The sequence below is a fragment of the Biomphalaria glabrata genome, chromosome 1, assembly GCF_947242115.1.
Source record: "Biomphalaria glabrata chromosome 1, xgBioGlab47.1, whole genome shotgun sequence".
NCBI classification, from domain to species: Eukaryota; Metazoa; Mollusca; class Gastropoda; family Planorbidae; genus Biomphalaria; species Biomphalaria glabrata.
In genome coordinates, this window is record NC_074711.1 from 20896981 (window position 1) to 20917831 (window position 20851).

The window sequence follows — 20851 nt, forward strand, 5'->3', positions numbered from 1 at the left end:
CAATATCAAAAGTTGTACAAAGCATAAATCTTGAATTGAATAAGTTATGAAGCTTCATGATGAAATTAAAATATGACATTATAACTCATTTGTGAAAATGTGTACATGGAAAAAAATATATTGCATATGAAAAATTGACATAGAAAAAAATAATTGTGATAGTACATGACTATCTTCTGAAAAAATAATACTCAATGTGATATAAATCTCAACATGTGTGAAGCAATGAAAAATTCCAATTATCTGTCATGTATCTGTACTAGGATATATGCAATAATATTGTACCTGAAATAAAATACCTGAAATAAAATGCACATGATTTAAAAATTAAGATGTCTGATGCATGTCATATGCAAAGATGCTGAAACATAATAAACAAAGTATCTTGAATGAGTGACTTTCCTCAGTGGGTTGCTTGGTGCTGAAATAAATATAACATCTGATATAGAACTCCTGTGGAAAAAGTGGGTAAACAAATTAATTTATTAATTAAATATAACTGGATACTGTTCTTCCTTGACGAGTATGAATGATAATGGATCAAGTGACACTAAATATGGTATAGTACATATATAAAATGTAAGTGTGATGTTCAGAACCCTTCTGAGTTGCCGTCATGGATGTGTGTACGCTTTTTCTAAACTTGAAGAAAAGGTCTTTCAGTTTATGAAGCTGTTGACTCCATGTCATAATGATCTCACAGATAATGTCTGATTGAACCGCGTTTGAGTTTGGTGAAAATAAGAGCTGTCCGAAACCAAAACTCAATTTTCTGGTTGATGAACTTTGACGCTGTAGAACAATGGTAGCAGAATGCTTTGCATTAGAATGTTCGATAGAGCAATGACTGAACATGTCTGAGTTCAATCGGTCGATACAGCAATGTTGAAGAAGTTCATTTGTTCCTTTCTGAAGAAAAGTTGCCCCTTGAGTGGACGGAGGATGAAACTTGGTGTTGTCAATGTTATTGCTTTCTGAGTTTCTTTCAAATTGCAGTACTGGAAATGTTTCAGGAACACTGGTAAAGAAATCTGCATGGTCTGTAAACACTTTAGTGTCCTTCACTTTCTGTAGTGTTATGTCATCCAGAGTGATGACTTTGGGAATGTCAAATTGATTTGATGATATATCATCCAAAGTGATGACCTTTGGAATGTCAATTTGATTTGATGCTGGTAATGAAACATCTATATTTGATGCTGGTAATGAAACATCTATCTCAGGAGTGGGTGTTGATGATGTTTCTTCTTCTTCCTCAGGAATAGTTGCTAAGCTTGTAAAATTATCAACTTCTGCTTTGATGTCTTCATTATCTGTTTCATGGTAATGTTCAAACATATGAACATGAAATACTTTGGTAAACTTGTTGACATTGATTTCATAAAGCAGGTTGGAAATCTTTCTGGTGATGGTAAATGGACCTTGCCATTTGTAGAATAGCTTGTTACTCCAATCTGGTAACAGTAAATTGACTTGATCTCCTTGAGCAAAATATCTTGATTTCATGTGTTCATGTAATATTCTTTGACTTTCAATGTTCTTGGTTGTAATGGCTTCTTGAGTTGACTCACATTCTTTCAAATGAGGAATACTTGTATGAGTGATAGAGTCAAGTTGCATAGTTTTTCTTTTGTCTGGTATAGCCAAAGTTGATTGAATATAAGTATCTGCTTCTGGTTCATGAGACTTGTCTTGATGGACTTCAGTTTGACCAGTTAGAGTTCTTGTATCATTGCTAGAGACTCTGGGCATGTCGTCTTGTTCTTCAAAGTTCAACAATGGACATTCGGGAATTGGAGGTGGACTTATGACCGGTAGGGATGGGCTTGATGTAACTGGGGGTGTCCATGTTGAATGTTCTTGATTATTGCTGGCTACTGGACTAGTAACTGGTTCTGTTGCATTCTGCATAACTTGAGTAACTGAGGTAGCCATGTGATTATTTTGGCTAACTTGTTCAGGTGCCAAATGTCCTTGTTGTCTGGACATGGATCTTGTCATTACTGCCAAACATTTTTGACCTTGCTCTATGGCATTTGTACATTCAGCAAGTTCTTGAGGAGTGCATTCTTTAACTCCTTCTATGTTTCCAATGATTAGGTCCACTGGTAGATTGGGTGTTACTAATGCTTTTGTTTGACCACTGAAGAATGGTGTAGTAACATAAATGATCGCTTCAGGTAACTTGCTGACAGTTCCGTTGAATGCAGTGACTTGGACGTAGTTGCCTGTGAAACGGTTTGCGTGTACGAAGCGTTCATGTACTAATGTGGACGTGCTTCCGGTGTCACGAAGAACTTCCACCTTCTTGTCTCCTACAAAGCCTGGATAAAATTTGAGACCATTGGACTTTGCAATGACTGTCATAGTTGAGTGCTCATTGTAATAGCTTCTGTTATATGGGCTTCTGTTTGGCATATATTGTGGTCTGGAGTCCTGTGAATGACTTCTGTAGCGAGGTTTGTTATCTGGTTTATTATTTCCAGGTGCTTTGTTGAGATTGTATTGCTCTCTATTGCTGTATCTTTGAGTTGGTGATGTGGGTCTATCAAAATTTTGATTTTTGGAGACTGCCTGTTTTTTCCAACATTCATGAGTTTGGTGACCCTTTTTATGGCAATACGAACATTCTGTGGTTCTGCTGCAGCATTGAGATGTGAAATGCCCTAGTTTATGACATTTGTTGCATTTGACTTTGTCATCTGACTTATATCTTGCATTTTTGTCTTGAGCAAAGCAGACAAAATTTTCTTCAACAGATGGTTTGACTGACTTGTTTGGATAGGCTGCTCTATATTGTCTGATGATCTTGGTTAATGTCTGGATATCAGTAGGATTTCTCTCTATAATGTAGGATTGAATATCTTCTGAGTGAGCATGGGTGATGTTGTCGATAATAATATGTTGACGAAGAGCTTGGTAACTTTCTTCTATTTTTGCCATGGATACCCATCTATCAAACCACATTGACATATTAGCTACAAAAATTTGAGGATCATCATTTTGCTGTGGCCTTTCATTATAGAATTTCTTTCTATAGTTGGCTGAAGTTGCTCCGTATTGGCGCAGTAGAGCTTCCTTGATATCAGAGTAAGTGCTGCGTTCATTGATGGACAGTTGTGAGCAAATGTTGACAGCTTTGCCAGTCAAGAGGGTAAGGAGTGAGCTCGACCAATGTGCTTCAGGTAGACCGGATGTTGTAGCTATTTCTTCAAATCTTATGTCATACGAGTCCATATTGTCAATGTTTTCGTTGAAAGCCGATATTTTGTTCATTAATCTGTATTTGTCAAACATACTTGAGTGACCTTGAATTGAAATGCTTTCTTTATTTTCTTTATTTTGCCTTTCGAATTCCATTTTTAGCGGCCCCCGTAAGGGGAAAAAGCCGCTATTAGGTTTGTGCAAAATGTCCGTCTGTCCGTCTGTCCGTCTGTCACACTCAGATCTCGTAAACTAGAAGAGATATGAAAAATATTATTTCATCATTAAATCCGGCTTGAAAAGTTTAGGTGCAACGGCTACTTTTGGTTTTCTAAAAGCAAACCGTTTAATTTATAAAATTAATTATGCAAGCGATTTTTTCATAAAAATACACCAATTCTAAAACAATTACGTAAATGTAAGGGAGGCAATGTTACAATATGCTAACAAAGATGGACAATTTTTGTGTATTTTTAGTATCACTAAGTCAAATATATTTTAAAAATGTACAGGAAATGTTTACAACAAATATAAATAATAGTTAAAGACGTTTTTTCTGGTCAACTAGCTGCTAAAATTAAAAGAAAACATTTCTGTTTGCTTATAAAGGCTAATAATGCACTTTGTATGTAAATATCACGCACATTTTTTTAAATGGACTTTTTATGCAGCGATTTTCGTGCAGTAGCGTAACGTCGCAACATGATCAGGTGCTAAACCAATTCCTTAAACTTTTTTTAAAAATCAGATTTTATTTATTTTTTGTTTAGTGCCCCCATCCGAATAAAAGAAGCTTATTTTTGTGCATTTTGTCTGTTGGTCGGTCTGTCCGTCACGATTAGATTTAAAAAACTAGAACTCTAAAAGCTATTGAAAATCTGATTTACCCTTTAATGTTCCTCCCATAACATCTCAATAGTTTTAAGTATCTAAAATTAATTGTTCCGGATTTTTTTGTGCAAAACTAATCAACGCCAACAAATGTTTGTTTGCTCTTCTAACTTATATTACATTCAATTTCCATGCTTAAACGTTGCAAAAACACATTATCAATAATATGTTGTTCCGTTTTTTATGTAAATAGCATATTAATGCTAAATCATAATCTCTATACTGACTTATATTTCATTAAGTGTAAAAATGTTCCGGATATTGTTTTATAAAACATGAATTATGCCTAATGATTGTTTGAAATCGCATAAGGCTTTTAAAAAAAGTAATTTACTAGAATTGATTACTGAAAATTACTTTTTAGACATTTAATTTTCTTGTAAAACATAACATAGAAGTTTTGTAATCGATAAAGAAAGTTCCGGATTTTGTTTCTTACAAATCGTCGCCAGAAATTTCCGAATTTATTTAAAAATCTACTAACGCCAAATAATTGTTTGAACTCCCTCTTCTAATTAATAAACAAATAATCTTCTCATTTACGAAATAATGTTTTTACGGATTTTTATGAAAAATATTTTAACTCACTACTCTCTTACAGTACATTTAACTTTCTACCTAAAACATTAAAAAATCTAATTATCGTTAATATTATGTTCCGATTTTTAAGGAAAACAGAATCCAAACATCAAAGTAAGGTATGAAAATCTCTCCACGTGGCTGTAGTACATCTAATTTTTATACGAGACCATCCAAAAAATTTAATTAACGGTATTACATTTATCTGAAATTCTCTTTTTCTTTTACTATTTATACAAACATCCGGAACAATCTATTATATAAACTTTTCAATTGTGTTCATACCTAAAAATTATTGCGATGTTTTGAAACGTAAAATAAAGGTTAATCAATTTTTAATAACTTTTAGTTGTTTTTTTTCTATCAAGATAACGGACAGACCGACTGACAGACAAAACGCAAAAACAATGTGGCTTTGATCCTTTTTAAATAATATCTATTAGAACTCAGTGCACCAATGTCTATGAACCCTCGTTAAATATCTCGTGTAAATAAAGACATTTTTTTTATGGTACCGGTACTAGCCTATTGTGAGGTAATGGAATTTTTTTTCTTTGACGTCATATGAATGGACTCTTTAAATGTAATGTTAAAAGAACGCACTCGGTGCACCAATGTCTATTAACCCTCGAAAAAATTGCTTGTATTAATGAAAACATATTTTAGTCTAACTAAGCCGTGTGACGTAGTGTTTTTTTTTTCCTTTGACGTCACATGGAATGAATTCTTTAAATGAAATGCTAAAAGAACGCACTCGGTGCACCAATGTCTATGAACACTCGAGAAATGGCTCGTGTTGATAAAGGTGATTTTTAGTCTAGCTAGGCCTTGTGACGTAGTGTTTTTTTTTCCTTTGACGTCATATGGAATGAATTCTTTAAATGAAATGCTAAAAGAACGCACTCGGTGCACCAATGTCTATGAACACTCGATAAAAGGCTCTTAATGATGAAGGCGATTTTTATTCTAGCTAGGCCGTGTGACGTAGTGTTTTTTTTTCCTTTGACGTCATATGGAATGAATTCTTTAAATGAAATGAAAAAAGAACTCGGTATAGTAATGTTTATTAAGCCTCGTTATGTGACTCGCGTTTAAAAAAGGAATGATATCTTGATTTAGATCTAATCTAGATTTTTTAAACTAGATCTAGATTTTTATTACAGTATATCTAGATCTGGATTTATATTCTAATTAAAATTATTTTAGAGTCTAGATCTAGAATTTCTAGATCTAGTTTAGACTAAAATAGACTAGATTAAGATGTAGAATTTCAATTTCTAAACTTAAAGTGTAAAAAAAAGTGTAGATTTTCATTTCCAAACGTTTTGATCAATATTGTAATGTTTTAATATACTAAAACTAATCTACTATTTTTTTATTAAATTTAAATTTAAATTTACGGCAAATGACTCTTTGAAACATTATTACTTTTGACCATCGGATGGCTGCCTGGTCGTGCGGTTTGCGCGCTGGACTGTCGTTCAGATTTATGGATGGCCCAGGGTTCAAACCCTGCCCGCTCCCATCCCCCGTCGTCCTGCGGGGGGTTTGGACTAGGAAGTAATTATCTTCAACTCTGAAGGAACATCTGAAACGTGTAAAACATTTTACATGAAAATTAAATCACCTCTTGAATATTATTTGCGAATATGCAGATCCGACAGGGATCCGACTTCGACGGGGGCCGCCTCTGAGTTTGTGTAACACAAACTCTCTTTGTAATCTTGTTTCTTTTTCATGTTGTCTTTGCTTTTCGGCGTCTTGCCTTTGTTTTTCAGATTCTTGCCTTTGTTTTTCAGATTATTGCCTTTGTTTTTCGGCGTCTTGCAATTTTTTTTCTTCTAATTGCATGCGTTTTTCAGATTCTTGCCTTTGTTTTTCAGATTCTTGCTCTTGATATTCTTTTTCTTCTTGTTTCTCTGCCCACTGGTCTGGCTTTGAAATTTGCTTTTCTTTGGCAAATTCTATTAATTCGAAGAATCGTTGTGTTCTAGCACTGGAAGCCATATTTAATTTTTTTGTTAGTTTCTTGTATTGGAGCAAAATGTTCGATATCTGGATTTTGGCTTTATCTCAGATATAATAATAATATAGATCTAGTGACAAAGTTCTTGAAGCCTCAATTTGCTAATAAATTCTTGACAGTAGACTTGTAGTTACTGGAGTCGTATGATTGAATATATAGATCTATTGAGCCGATGTACTTTTTACTGGTTTAACAGTTGGTTAAATCTGGTCTTCTGTTTACTTTGTGCCAGACAAATGATTATTTACTGGTCTTCTTTATAATGCCAGTTATTTGATTTACTGGTCTTTTTTATAATGCCAGTTATTTGCTTTACTGGTCTTTTATATTGCCAATTACATATAATAATAGATTTCGTGAGTTAGACGTAACTCTAACGAAAATCTTTATAAAAGAATTATCGATAACCAACTGACCTGTTAAACACAGAAATTCTGTCCTCCGTTAAATAAGAATGAAGTTCCTTTGAAGAGTTTTAGAAATTGGTCCTAGATCTTGAATAAATTTCGTTAAAAGTTGTCCATGAACTTTTATTAGTCGGAGAGTGCCAAATGTAACAACACTTGTGCCAGATGTAACAACATGCACGATGTTACGATGTGTTGTTATGCCGGGGATTTTACTTGAATTCAATTGTTAACAAAAATGACGATCTAGAATCACAATTGACGACTCTTTGATAAAACAAAACTCTGGAACTTTATTAAATACAACGTAAGTACAGTTTATGTACAAATTACAAATCAATGAGCATATTACAAAGGCTTTTCAAACAGAGCTCTTAGAAACGTGACTGACTACAAGGACCTTATTTTATCGACTGACTTTACCTTCTTACTACCGCCAATTCTCTGGCGCTAACTCTTTTCAAAAATGTCTTTGTTTAAATTCAAATCAACCAATAGATTTCAAACATACTAATTACGTCCCTTGGGTAAATCCTGACTTGAATGTCAAGTGTCTAAATTTGAGGATTAAATCCCGAGACTCATGTCGAGGGCTTATATTGCTTTCAAAAGTGAAATGTACAAACAATTCTATAATGTAATCTGTGACATGGATAAAGACATAAACAACAGGATAGCCAAGGCAATGGCCACCATGTCACGGTTGCAGAAAAGAGTCTGGGACAACATATTGCTGACTAGCAGTACTAAAGCCCTAGTCTACCGGACCTGTGTGTTGAGCACCTTGCTGTACGGAAGTGAAACATGGTCAACTTACTCATGGCAGGAAAAAAAAGCTGAATGTCTTCCACCTCCGATGCCTAAGGCGGATCTTTAAAATAAGGTGGCAGATAAGATAACCAATGAGTAAGTTCTACAAAGAGCAGAGTGCCAGGACATCCGCTCTGTTATCAGCAGCAGACGCCTTGGCTGGCTTGGCCACGTTCGTAGAATGCCAGTAGGTCGACTTCCACAGAACATCCTGTATGGCGATCTAATAGAAGGCAGGAGAGCCGCTGGTCGCCCACTTTTACGTTATACGGACGTATGCAAACGCGACATGAAGCTCTTCAAAATCGACACTGGCAACTGGGAAGAGGTGGCACTGGACAGATCCACATGGAGAGAGAGCATAAAGGAAGTGTCACAGATTGCAGATGTCATACACAACAGAAGCAGACAGAAGGATGAAAATGCAACGGCGCCTGGTGATTATATATGCTCAACCTGCGATCGCAGCTGTGTATCAAGGATTGGCCTCTTTAGTCACACAAGAAGTTGCAAAGGGAAAAGATCGTCTCTCGAGACGTAAAATGCCACAGAGAGAGAGAGTGGCTATAAATTTCAAAATAGCTTTAAATAAAAGTAGTAATATGTGATCTCGAATGTATCATTTCAAAGCATTTTAAAGTTTTTAGTCCTTTCTTACATCCTAAGTTAATCTATCAACTAAGAACATTTTCAAAGCTAAAGGCAGTTAAACAACGCAATTTTAAAACTGATAATTAAGAACACAAGTTTTGAAATAGTTTGTCAACTATTGTATAAAGTTTTAGGAATGTAACACTTTTTGTAATATAATTACCTTTTTAAGAGCCCTAATAATTGTAAATGTAAAGCTAAAGCCGGCACTGAACAGGATGGTACACTTCTTGATATATACTTAGATCGTGTACCTTGGGTCCTTACCCAATGCAAGATACCCGCTTCTCTCTTATCATCAACTGTTGGCATGTATATGCACGTTTCTAAGTGTCTAGATGTAAAAAGAGAGATGACATGGCCTTGGTTTAAAAAAAAAAAAAGAAAAAAAAAAACCTCTTCAATTCTAACATTTTATAGTTTGATTCACATTTTCATAAAAGTATTTTTTTTTCCTGAGATTTATGTGAACTGCCTTCATTTGTAGTTTGTAAATTAGCTGGATTTATTTTTATCAATTGTGTGTCTGAAAAAACATTTTGAATATCTCCATCCCCGCACACTATTACCACTATCCCACTGCGTAACGAAGCGTAATCAGCGAAGCAATTTTCAATTCAAACTCAATGTTTGTTTCCCTTTCATCATATCATATGGTTAGTCCAATCTCAATTTATATTCGTCATAACATTCTCTATAACATTCACACTATATGAAGCAAAAAACTAGCAACATGTTTTGTCATAGATAAACTGGCAGATTAGAAACCTGACAGTTTCTTGATTAAATAAGAGACATTCCACCAGCCGGGACAAGTTACAACTAATCTTTGCATAACGAAGTAAGAGAGGAGAAAGGTCTCTCTTGCACAATTCAATGTCATGTGGTCTTATTTTTACGACTTGTACTGCACACTCACGTACTTAATAAGATTTATACAAATTTTCGTTGATATTACGTTGTACTTTTATTTTCGTTAGAAGCTCTACAAAAGTACTTGAGGCGTTTACTCTTTGTAGCCACCATTTGTTCTGGGCAAAAAAAAAGGGTATTTGAATTTGCCATTGAAAGAGGCTCTACCCAAGGCAAAAGACAGAGGAATGGAGAAAGACGGTTAACAAATCGTGTGTGGTGCCCCAACAGACTACGGGATAGGTGAAGGTGAGTCACTTTGAACCCCTACCCTAACCATTTTCCCAAGACTTTTTTCAGAGGCGCTAACTACGCCGCTGTGTCTATCACAAAAAAATATGTAGTCGATACATGCATTCAGAGACCAAAAATTATTATTATATCCTCCTCAAATTCCCGTGTTGTCGCACACCTTTCACAGACATAAGTCCGGACTAGGTAGAGGGCTAACCTCCGTCTTCTCCATGCTACACCGAATCACATTGAGCCCAGGAACATTAAGTCTCTCAACACTTCTTTATGTCTAGATTTCCTGTCTTCATTCTTTCAGCTCAAACTCCATTCAGTGTTTAGTTCAACATCTTTTTAAAACATTTTCATTAATGCTCAATATCACGATAGATGAGGTTAAGGTAGCGTGTAAATTAAGCAACAGAGTCCTTGTCATTTAAAGATCTACATTTAAGTCAATTAAATAGACCACCTTTCTAAATTTAGGCTTTTTAGTGACATAATATATCTGAAGTAGTGTCAATGGTGTGTAACTATCTACCAGCATACTTACACCACTCGTGAAGCTCCAAAATGTTGACAACAAAACTTGGTTATGCTTAGAATGTGACACTAGATTTCTTTTAGGAGCAACTTCACATCTATATAAAGCAAGCTATGTTTATTCTTGACTTTTTATGGTCTTGTATAATATATTGGCTTCTTCAAGGCCACTATACAGTCGCTGACATGGTTCTCTGTGTCGTTACTAGGATCATTGTGATAGTTTTACTTCTCACCCCTGCCATACACAAAAACACACATTACATGGGTTAATTTATTTCAGTTGTGCCGTATCTGCGTTTACGTGACCTTATTAAATCTAAATCTAGAACTAATATATGCTAATTTATTTAGTTAGTGACCCACTAAATTTAAGCGAATCGCATTAAAAATTTAAGATCTGGTATTTTCTCTGTCTAGTTACCTACATGTGACAAAGTTTATATCAGATTGTTCTTATTTAATGATTTGATACAAAATCCAAAGCAAACTACAGTCACTTAATTCCAAGAGCGTATTCAAGAGAGGTAACACGTTTCTACCCGTGGCGGAGCTCATTTAATAAATGCAATAGTCATCTGCCGAAATTGAAAAACACTAAATGTGGCTCAACAAAGTTGGCTAAGACAGATTTTAGGAGTCAGTTATAGAGATCGGGTGTAAATCAAGGAAATCCTATGCCGAACTGGGAGTCGACCCTTTAGTAAGATTGTGACAGAGCGTCGCATGTGGTTTGCGGGTCATGTTCTCCGACAAAATGAATTAGGCATAATAAGAGTTGCTATGACATCCTAATACAAATTGGCGCCACAGATTCATGGATGTCCTCAGAGCAGGTGGGAAGAGGCCTCAGACATTACCAGTGACAGATTTTTGTGGAAACAGCTTGACGGTGAATGCGCCGAACGGCGCGAGAGGGTCTAAGTCAGTAAGAATAGCAAACTAGGTTTTTGAAATAAAACTTTTTAATAGCAGGAAAATGCACTGTAGATACCTCAGAATATGCATATTGTTAGCTTTCAATATCAGAAATAGTACTTGGCGGCGGGGCTCCGCCCCGTACTGAGGGAACTCCTAGCGCTCTCCCAGAGCACCTTGCTGGCAATAAAGGGGAGTCTACAATATTCCCACTAATTCCAGGAAGAACCTATTCTAGGGCAAATAAACGTCTTCCTAAAGAATGTAATAAAGATTATATACACACACACACATACATACATATAAATTATTTTTTTTTCGCGGGGGGGGGGGGGAGAAAAAAAATCCTGGCTACGCCCATGATTCTTAGTAAGTTTCAGAGAATCTCTTACCATTTTGCTGTATTTCTGTACCAATAATGCACTTACAGCTAAAAGATCCTGTATGCTACTAATTCAATAAATGACTATAAGTTAAGTAAGACTACTAAAAGGGTCAATACCCTTAGATCGAATACACACAACTGAGACACAACTGAGACACGCTGTCTTCGAGGGTAACATTATCTGTGTTCATTTTGTTTACACACGATTTAATCTCAACTTATTACCTGTGAGTGATCAAATTAGCTAATTAACTAGTTCTGATAAAGTAAGTAGTGGGCCTTTAAAAGTTGTAATAAAAGAAGGCGTTCAATAGTTTGGCTCATCAGTAGGCCTATACACATCTACACACACCTATATACACATACAGACAGGGGCGGACTGGGTGTCGAAATCGGCGCGGGCATTTCTATTTACTTAGACTTAGACTTAGGTCCTCCCGCGCCGTTCGACGCATTGGGCGGCAAACTGTCTCCATAAAGATCTGTCATTGGCAATGTCTGAAGCCTCCTCCCACCTGGTGTCCACTGTTCTGAGGTCCTCCATAAAGGTGTGTCGCAAAGTAATACGAGGACGTCCCTGTTTGCGCTTTCCTCGTATTGGCTTCCATGTTATCGCAACTCTTGGTGTGCGTAATTCATTTTGACGTAGAACATGCCCCGCAAACCTCATGCGACGCTCAGTCACAACCTCACTAAGTGTTGGACTTACAGTTCGGCATAGGATTTCCTTGTTTGAGACCCAATCTGTGTAACTGACTCCCGAAATCCGTCTCAGCCATCTCTGTTGAGCCACATTTAGTCCGTCAATCGGAGTTGTTCACGCCATGGAATACCAAAGGCAGTCTGGTTCATTGCTCTCCTCATTATGTAGTCGATGGCTAGGAGGAAAAGGAAGGGAGATAAGATGCATCCCTGTCGCACACCTGTCTCGATTGTAAAAAACTCTGTTGTTCCCTCTTCTGTTTTAATGCAGCAACTAGACTGACTGTAAAGGTGTCGTAGGATCTGGACGATTTTTTCTGGGATGCCGTATTCTCTAACTATTTTCCATAGTGATTCTCGGTGGACACTATCAAACGCTTTTTTGAAGTCCACGAAACTTATCGTTAGCCGTTGTTGGTACTCAAGACTTTGTTCTATGATATTTCGCAGAACGAACAAAATCTGCTCTGTACATGATCTGCCTCTTCGGAAACCTGTTTGTTCTTCTCTGAGCCTTTCATCTACAGACTGTTGAAGCCGTCTCAACAAAACAGTGCTGAAAACTTTGCCCGGGACAGAGAGGAGAGTAATGCCCCTCCAGTTGTTGCAGTCTGCCAAGTTGCCCTTTTTTGGAAGCTTTACAATCACTCCCTTTTGCCAGTCCTCGGGGAATTTTGAAGTTCGCCAACAGAGATTTAAGAGATCAGTCATTCTGTTAACAATGCACTGTCCCCCATATTTTAACATTTCTGCTGATATCATGTCTAGCCCTGGTGCTTTGTTATTCTTTAGCACTGCAATGGCCGTGGTAACCTCCTCAGCAGTTATTGGGTCTGTCTTGACCTTGAGATCATTGTCTGGAGAGGGGTCCTTGAATGTGTAAGTTAGGTCTGGCGACGGTTGGTTAAGGGTCTCTTTAAAGTGCTCTACCCATCTTGCATCCTGTTCTTCTTTCGTTAACAAAGTTTTGCCTTGCTTGTCTTTTATCGGTGCCTCATGTCCACTCTTTGCTCCAGTGAGATCTCGGACAATACGATGGAGAGTTTTAGTGTCATTTCTGCTTGCAGCTGCTTGTGCCTCTTGTCCCTTCTGCTCAATCCATTCCGTATATCTCGCCGACAGCTTCTCTTTACTTTCAGATCTGCTTCCCTATAGGCTTCTTCCACTAGGCTGCGATCCTGTGTTTCATTTTTCTGATCTCGTCTACGTTTGGCCTCTTTCCTCTCATCGATCAATTAACTCCGCCATCTGCCGGTCCCAAGCCCGGCTGAGAAAGGAGGAGGGTTTGGCGTGGGGCTAGCGACCCCACCCTGTAAAACCACTATTGCTACAGAAACGGGCATTTCTATACAATACATAAATTATATGCCACATGATGGGCATCCAACTATACCTTTCCTAAAGGGCATTGAGTAAAGTTTAATAATGTATCGTAAGTAGTTATATATGAATAGTTCATTAGATGATTTTGAAACTTTTGTGTAACTTTTAACACTAAAAGAATAAAGTACAACACTTAAAATGGGGAATCTCTGTGAATTAATTCCTGCTACCATATACATTAACACATGGGCATAGCCAGGGGATTGGGGTTCAATCCCCCTCCCCCGCCCCCCGAAATCAAATCCCCCAAAAAGGGGGGGGGCGGAATTTAGTGACTGAATTTTTGTTTTCATTTTGTTTATTTCAGGTGAGATTTTAAAACTAAACCATAACTTGCCCCAGCACAGCCAAAGGAGCCTTGAACTTGAAACCCACTACAAGGGGGCATTGCAGTTAAATCCCCCTCTTGTATAAAACAAAACAAAAATGCAAATGACAATCCCCAAATTCCAAGAGCACAGCTAAGGAAGATTATGATTTTAAACCCCCCCTCCGAAATTTACGATAAACCCAATCTTCAATATTAAAAAAAGCAAACTACACACTCAAAATTCTATGAGCGTAGCCAAAGGGGTTTTTGAGTTTAAACCCCCCTTCAGCGGGGTTTGAAGCTAAAAAATAGCTCTTCAGCGCTCCCCCAGACACCCATTTTTCCACTAACTCAGGGAAGAACCCATTCTAGGGCACAATAAACGTTTTCCAAAAGAATGAAGCGTAAGAATGTAATAAAGATTAATTATGTGCACACACACACATACAAATATATCTATATCTATCTATATATATATAATTTGTTTTGGAGCGGGGCTCAACCCCTCCCCCCCCCCCGAAAAAAAATCCTGGCTACGCCCATGCATTAACATATACATGTATATGAAGATCCTCCATCAACGATCATATTGTTTCTGATTCAGTTTCATTCCTCGCCATTTTGTCAGGCATATGGACTTCAATTTAGAAATACAACTCTTAATCCTCCATTATTCAACTGCCCATCTCACAAGGTCACGGAGGAGCAGTGCCTGAGTGCAGAAGCGCTTGGCTTCCGAACTTGGGGTATTGGGTTCGGAACTCGATGCAGACTGGAATTTTGAATTTCAGGAATTTTAGAGCTCCCCTGAGCCCAACCAGCTCTAAAGGGTACATGAAATAAGTTGGGAAAAATGTAAAGACGTTTGGTCGTTGTGCTGGCCACACATTCGTTAACCGTAGGCCACAGAAACAGATGACCTTTACATTATCTGCCCTATAGACCATAATGTCTTAAAGGGGAACTAGGAACGTTGTTCTTGGTTCCTTTATATCCGAATATATTCACACTAAGGTCGATCTCTATAAGAAATAAATGTCTTAAGTTTCTTGTTTATCGTTTATCTTTAAATATGTATAAAGAATCGACCTCTACTAGAAGAAGATGTAGGGTATTGACGACAATGCTTTAGGTTAGTATTAGACTTTAAAGTGTATAAGATGTTGTTGCTTTTTAAAAATCACGATGGTCAAAGCGTTGCTTTTAAAGAGATTATAAAATCTTAAAACAATTTACTGGCATTCATGCGGCCATTTCGGTGGTCCTTCCTGCCCAATTAGGTACCGCCCACTGGGCATTTGCCCAAATGCCGTATAGCCAGTCCACCCTTGTATACAGACATGTACACATCTACGCACACACCTACACACCTTGACACACCATGTAATATTGAGTACCGTACATGTTCTTTTGGACTAAAAAGCAGTTTCCCTTTCAGACCTTGCGAGACCGGAACCCCCGATTCGGAAGCCATGCGCTTTACTACTCAACCATCACGCCTAAACCTGTTTGATTTGTGTGTGTGTGTGTGAAACTACACTAAGCAACTCAAGTCGAACTTCATTGCATGATATCTACACATAAAAGTTGTATGTTCGTAGTTCAAACACTTTTAATATATATATACGAAACATGGTTGATTCATTGGACAATGTAGTATTCACTATTGATTTGATATAGCAGTCTATAGAGCAGCGGTTCTCAACCTTTTTAGCTCGGCGACCCCCTAATACGATGGCCCACTAGGCGGCGACCCCCAACCGTAAAAGTTATAAAATGTATTCGTTCATACCCTTACCTATTCCTCAGTCTGTTGGACCGTTGGGGCACCATTCAAGATTCGTCGACGGTCTTTCTCCATTCCTCCATTCCGTTAATAGGCCAATGTAAATTTCATTTTGCTAATATTATATAATCGTAATCAAAATGTAGGTGGACATCCATAATGTATTTTCATATCAACTGAATATAGCAAAAGCTTTAAATAAGTAATTGTATTTATTGTAAAAATAATTTTGTGCGTAAATAAAAAAAAGGTTTATGACTTTCATTCATCTACTTTTCTAGTGCATGTTTATTATGTTAATGAAGTGACAATGTGAAAAGTTTGGCTAGGCATGGAAAACGTACATTTGTGAATACAGTGAACTGCATTGCTACAAAAATATTGTTGCGACAGTATTTGCAAACACGCCAACTTCAGTACGAAGGTTGAGCTTGGTTCTGTTTCCCCAGATGAAGAATTCTCCGAGGAGTTAGATAATTACAAATGTAACCTTCAGTATCAAGTCTTTTTCTGAGTTTAGTCTTAAAGATATGTTGTTAGAAATAGAAGAAAGCGCAAAACAATCTCAGAACGGGATATGACTGTAAACACCGGATACAGAATTGTGTAAATGACAAAGTGAAAAGAACAACAACATTTAGCTGCATCGCTATTGCTAATATTGGCCATGAATCATACAATGAGTTTCGATGACTTTCGGTGACTCATTCTGTACCAAACGTTGAAATCCAGACCGTCATCCATGTATACTTGGAGCATCATCTGTGCAGGCAACACAAATATCTTTCAACAAAAAGGAAACTCGTCTTTCAAATCACGTAAACTAGTAATTGAGCATTGGCAACGTCTGTGGATACATCAAGTAGTTTGCTAAATATTGGAAGTGAAGAGGATATCATTTTCTGAATTACATGATCAATGATATCAGTAGACACGTCAACTATTTTCGTGTGAACATTCTCATTAGATAAGGAAACTGCACTAAATTTATTAACGAATTCGGCCCCAATCATCACTCGAACAATGTATTTGACCGCTGGCGATATTCACTTCTTGGCAATGGTGGGAGATTTCAAAGCTAAGTTTATTCTGAGACGCTTCAATGGCCAATTTGTTTTCATTATGGTATTTTCCACCTCAGATAAGTCAGAATCTCTTGACTTCATCAGCCTTAAAAATAAAATGTATTTATCAACAAGACTTGCACTTTTCAGTTTGTTGGGCTTCATACATTCAGCAGGTAGAACTTCATTGCATCGGAGTTTTTTTAGTTCCTGCTTGAACGTTTGAAGTAAAACCAAATCATTACATTTTCTTCTCTAACATCGGGATCCATGTTTCTGGAATGTTTTGTAATGAATCTAAAACGATGGTGTGTTACTAATTCTACGGTGTGATAAAGCTTTTAAAATTCCACAATTAAGTTAAGCAGCCCGTTTGAAGGATAGAAATTTCAAAATATTTACGCTGCGACATAATTTTCGAATGAAAGTTATATTCTAAAAAATAGACCAGTAATTACCAATGTAAACATATGTCTACTTTCACACATTGATGTTACACTCGCTAAAGGTGCCTTCTGTATCCTCTGTTCATATGTCAGTGTTCTTAATATGCCTTCTCCACTTTTTTGTTTGATTAAATTGACGCTTCAGATCATTTCATGTTTTTATTACAGGTTGAATGCACCTGCGTAATGTCCCTTTATTTCATGTATTAAAATGTAAATGTAAAGTATTTATGGTGCTAATGTGTTTGTTACGTTACCAATTAGAAACGGAAAAAAAAACAACTTGCTATGAAAAATACACGAAAACCCAAAATTTCCGAAGGTCATAGGCGACCTCTGACAAAGGTCATTCGATTCCAACAGGTTGAGAAACCCTGCTATAGAGCAATCCCTCCTTTCATAGCTGGAATCTAGTTGTCGAGTAAATAAAAGGTATTTAAAAAATGTGTTTGATAGTCAGACGCTGTCTTGAATATTGAGCAGTAGTATTAACACATATTTGAATTACAAAGAACTCGTTTCTAGTTTTCTTAGTCATTTTTATATGAACCAATAGAAAATAAAAGCAACAGGTTGTGTTGAGCTAAATATTCCTTTATGGTGGAGGTAAAAATTATATCCTCCAACCGCAAATAATACAAATCGAAATACTAGCACAATTAACTTTTTAAAGACAATTCCTCCTTTAAGAATCTGTCGTTTCTTAATATTGATTATTTTACTCTTAAAAAAATAATGAATGATAGATTAAAAAAAAAATTAAAAATATACCTCACCTCGATTTCTCCAACTCATGAAAAAAAATTTTGTTAAGCATGTGTGTGAACCTACTCAGAGTATATAACATTGTAATATAGGCCATAGATGTACCATTAGAAAACGTTGCACTAAATTTCCATGAATGTCTATTTATTAAACTACTTAAGTCCTACATGCGGGAAAACCCAGTGACGTATGTCTATTCAAGATAAAGAATTTTCCGGAGGGTGAGAGAATAAAGGGGGGGGGGATAGAAAGATATTACATTATGGAATTGTATCATTCAATTATTGATGCATTCATTTGTTATTAAGAACAAAGTAATTGCTCTTACAAAGGTTGGTCAGTTGTATAAAGGAGAAATTATCTTGTTTAATTAAAAAATATTTTTATTTGTTTATATTTTATTTGTTTATTAGTTGGCAATACTGCAATTCAATGTAGAATCCTTGACATTCTTTAGTGTGTTTTGCACATATACACGACTTGCTCGATTGGCTTATTAAAAAAAAAAAGAAACTGTATTACTCTTTCTCTCGGGGAACTTAGTCGAAAATAGTCTCCCATTTTCTCCAAAGATATTTTCTTTTCCCCGACTTCAAAAAGAATACGAAAGATATAATGTCTACATTTGAAGTAATTCTCAAGCTCTACTATACAATCGCACACTTCCAAAAATAGTATTCAAGAGGATTAGGATAGGCTTTAAAAATAACACTCTAGTCTTAGCAGAACTACAACAGGAATCTGGATCAGTATTGTTGCAAGAATCTTAATTACTAGTGTCGAATTTATGCGTAATTATTATACACACACACATATATACACACACACACTCAGACCATGGTGTCTTTGAATGTAATAACAAAAATTGCCCATATATTATGATTTCTTATTTTAAATAATCTACATTCACAATTTCTAAATATATATACCTGAGGGACTAGCGAATAAGTCTCTTCACATCAAATAAGGTATCTATTTCTCAAGACGAAAAATTGGCATTTGAGATTTCCACTCCAAGTATCATTTGGGTTTATGAAATAAGTAATTTCAAGAAAAAAACGAGTTAAATTACTTTCAAACTGGATACAATGTAATAATAAACAATATAAAAAGACTGAGAAGAAGAGGGTTTCGCCCACCACTTCCTACGATTATTCTAGCTAACGTCCGCTCAATAAGAAATAAAGTGGATGAGATATGTGCCCATATACGCTACGACCACGTATTTAGGGAAAGTTGTCTATTGGCTTTTACTGAGACATGGTTAGAGGAGGATGACAACGACAACCTGATTGCTATTGATGGTTTCTCTTGCGTGAGATCTGACAGAACGGCTGAGTCTAAGAAGAAGAAAGGTGGAGGGCTTTGTGTGTACATCAACCTCAAATACTGTACCAACTACACGGTTAAAAAGAGAATGTGCTGTCCGGATCTAGAACTACTGGCGCTTTCATTGAGACCTTTTTATTTGCCACGAGACTTTGGGGTTATTTACATTGTCCTGGTTTATGTTCCGCCTACAGCCAAAACGGAAGTTGCAGCTGCAATAACCGCTGACGTAGTGCATGAGTTTCAGACAAGGTCACCGGACGCACCAGTAGTTATACTGGGTGATTTTAATAAATGCACCTTGAAGGTTGACCTACCCACCTTCTATCAACACATTTCATGTCCGACAAGAGAAAACAGAACTCTGGACTTATGTTATTGTAACATCAAAGGAGCATTCACATCTCGTGAAAAGCCACCACTAGGATCATCGGACCACAAAACAATACAACTGCTGCCTACTTACCGTACAAAACTTAAAGAAGGAAAAATCATTCAAAAAAACGTACAAGAATGGACACAAGACAATATTCTCAAACTACAGGGATGTCTAGACTGCACTGACTGGAGTTTGTTCAAAGAGACCACTTCAAATCTGGAAGAATGGGTCGACGCAGTGACAAATTACATCAAATTCTGTGAAAACATGTGTGTCAGTACTAAGAGCATCAAGATATACCCCAACAATAAACCATGGGTCACTGCAAAAATAAAACGGGAAATAATCAAAAAGAAAAGAGCATTTATGAGTGGCGATGGACAGACAAGGAAAATTGCTCAACGAAATCTCAACGTCGTACTTGAGGAAGGGAGGAGAAACTACCGCACCAAGCTGGAAGACTCAATTAATACAAGTGACATGAGACAGGCGTGGGGCATCATGAACAAAATGGCAGGAGCACAAGTCAAATTTAAAAATAATCTTGCTACAAGAGACGAAAAAACATTGGCCAACGAGTTAAATGATTTCTATTGTCGCTTCGACACGAAAGATTTTAATTATCTAAGACTCAAAGCCCTTGAGGATGTCAATGTTAACAACTGCTTAGAATTAGCGATTACTAAAGAGCAAGTTTGTAACATTTTCAAAAACGTCAACCCAATGAAAGCTGGTGGGCCTGATGGAATAAAAGGGCGAATCTTAAAAGAATGTGCTGAACAACTAGCTGAACCTTTCCAAGATATTTTTTCTACTTCATTACTAAACCATGAGATACCACCTGTGTGGAAGTCATCTATAATTGTACCTGTGCCAAAGGTTTCCAAACCGAAGGAAATGAATGACTATAGACCTGTTTCACTTACTTCCATTGTGTCTAAATGTTTAGAAAAATTGGTTAAAATGTTTCTTCTGAATGATCTTTGTAATAAGTTAGACCCTTTGCAATTTGCTTACCAAAAGGGTAAAGGTGTAGACGATGCCATCCTAAATATTTTAAACTGTGTCTACAAACATCTGGACTTACCGAACACTTATGTAAGATTGCTCTTTATGGATTTCTCATCAGC

At 36.7% G+C, this 20851-nt stretch overlaps 1 protein-coding gene across 5 annotated transcripts in view; it reads right to left on the reverse strand.

Moving 5' to 3' along the window:
- LOC106067269 (bis(5'-adenosyl)-triphosphatase enpp4-like) overlaps positions 1-18178 on the reverse strand; it is a 33109-nt gene extending 14931 nt beyond the window's left edge. For 2 of the 5 annotated variants that reach the window (XM_056027673.1, XM_056027660.1), the window contains exons 1-2: positions 18025-18141; positions 10265-10492 (exon numbers count right to left, since the gene is read on the reverse strand). Coding sequence is in view for 1 of the 5 variants with exons in the window: in XM_056027654.1 (XP_055883629.1) it covers positions 18025-18043 (19 nt within the window). In the remaining 4 variants the exon portion in view is untranslated. Of the gene's footprint in view, positions 1-8731; positions 8903-10264; positions 10493-18024 lie in introns of all 5 variants that reach the window. The other 3 variants (XM_056027666.1, XM_056027654.1, XM_056027675.1) reach the window with 3 other exon arrangements.
- Positions 18179-20851: the final 2673 nt, after the last annotated feature.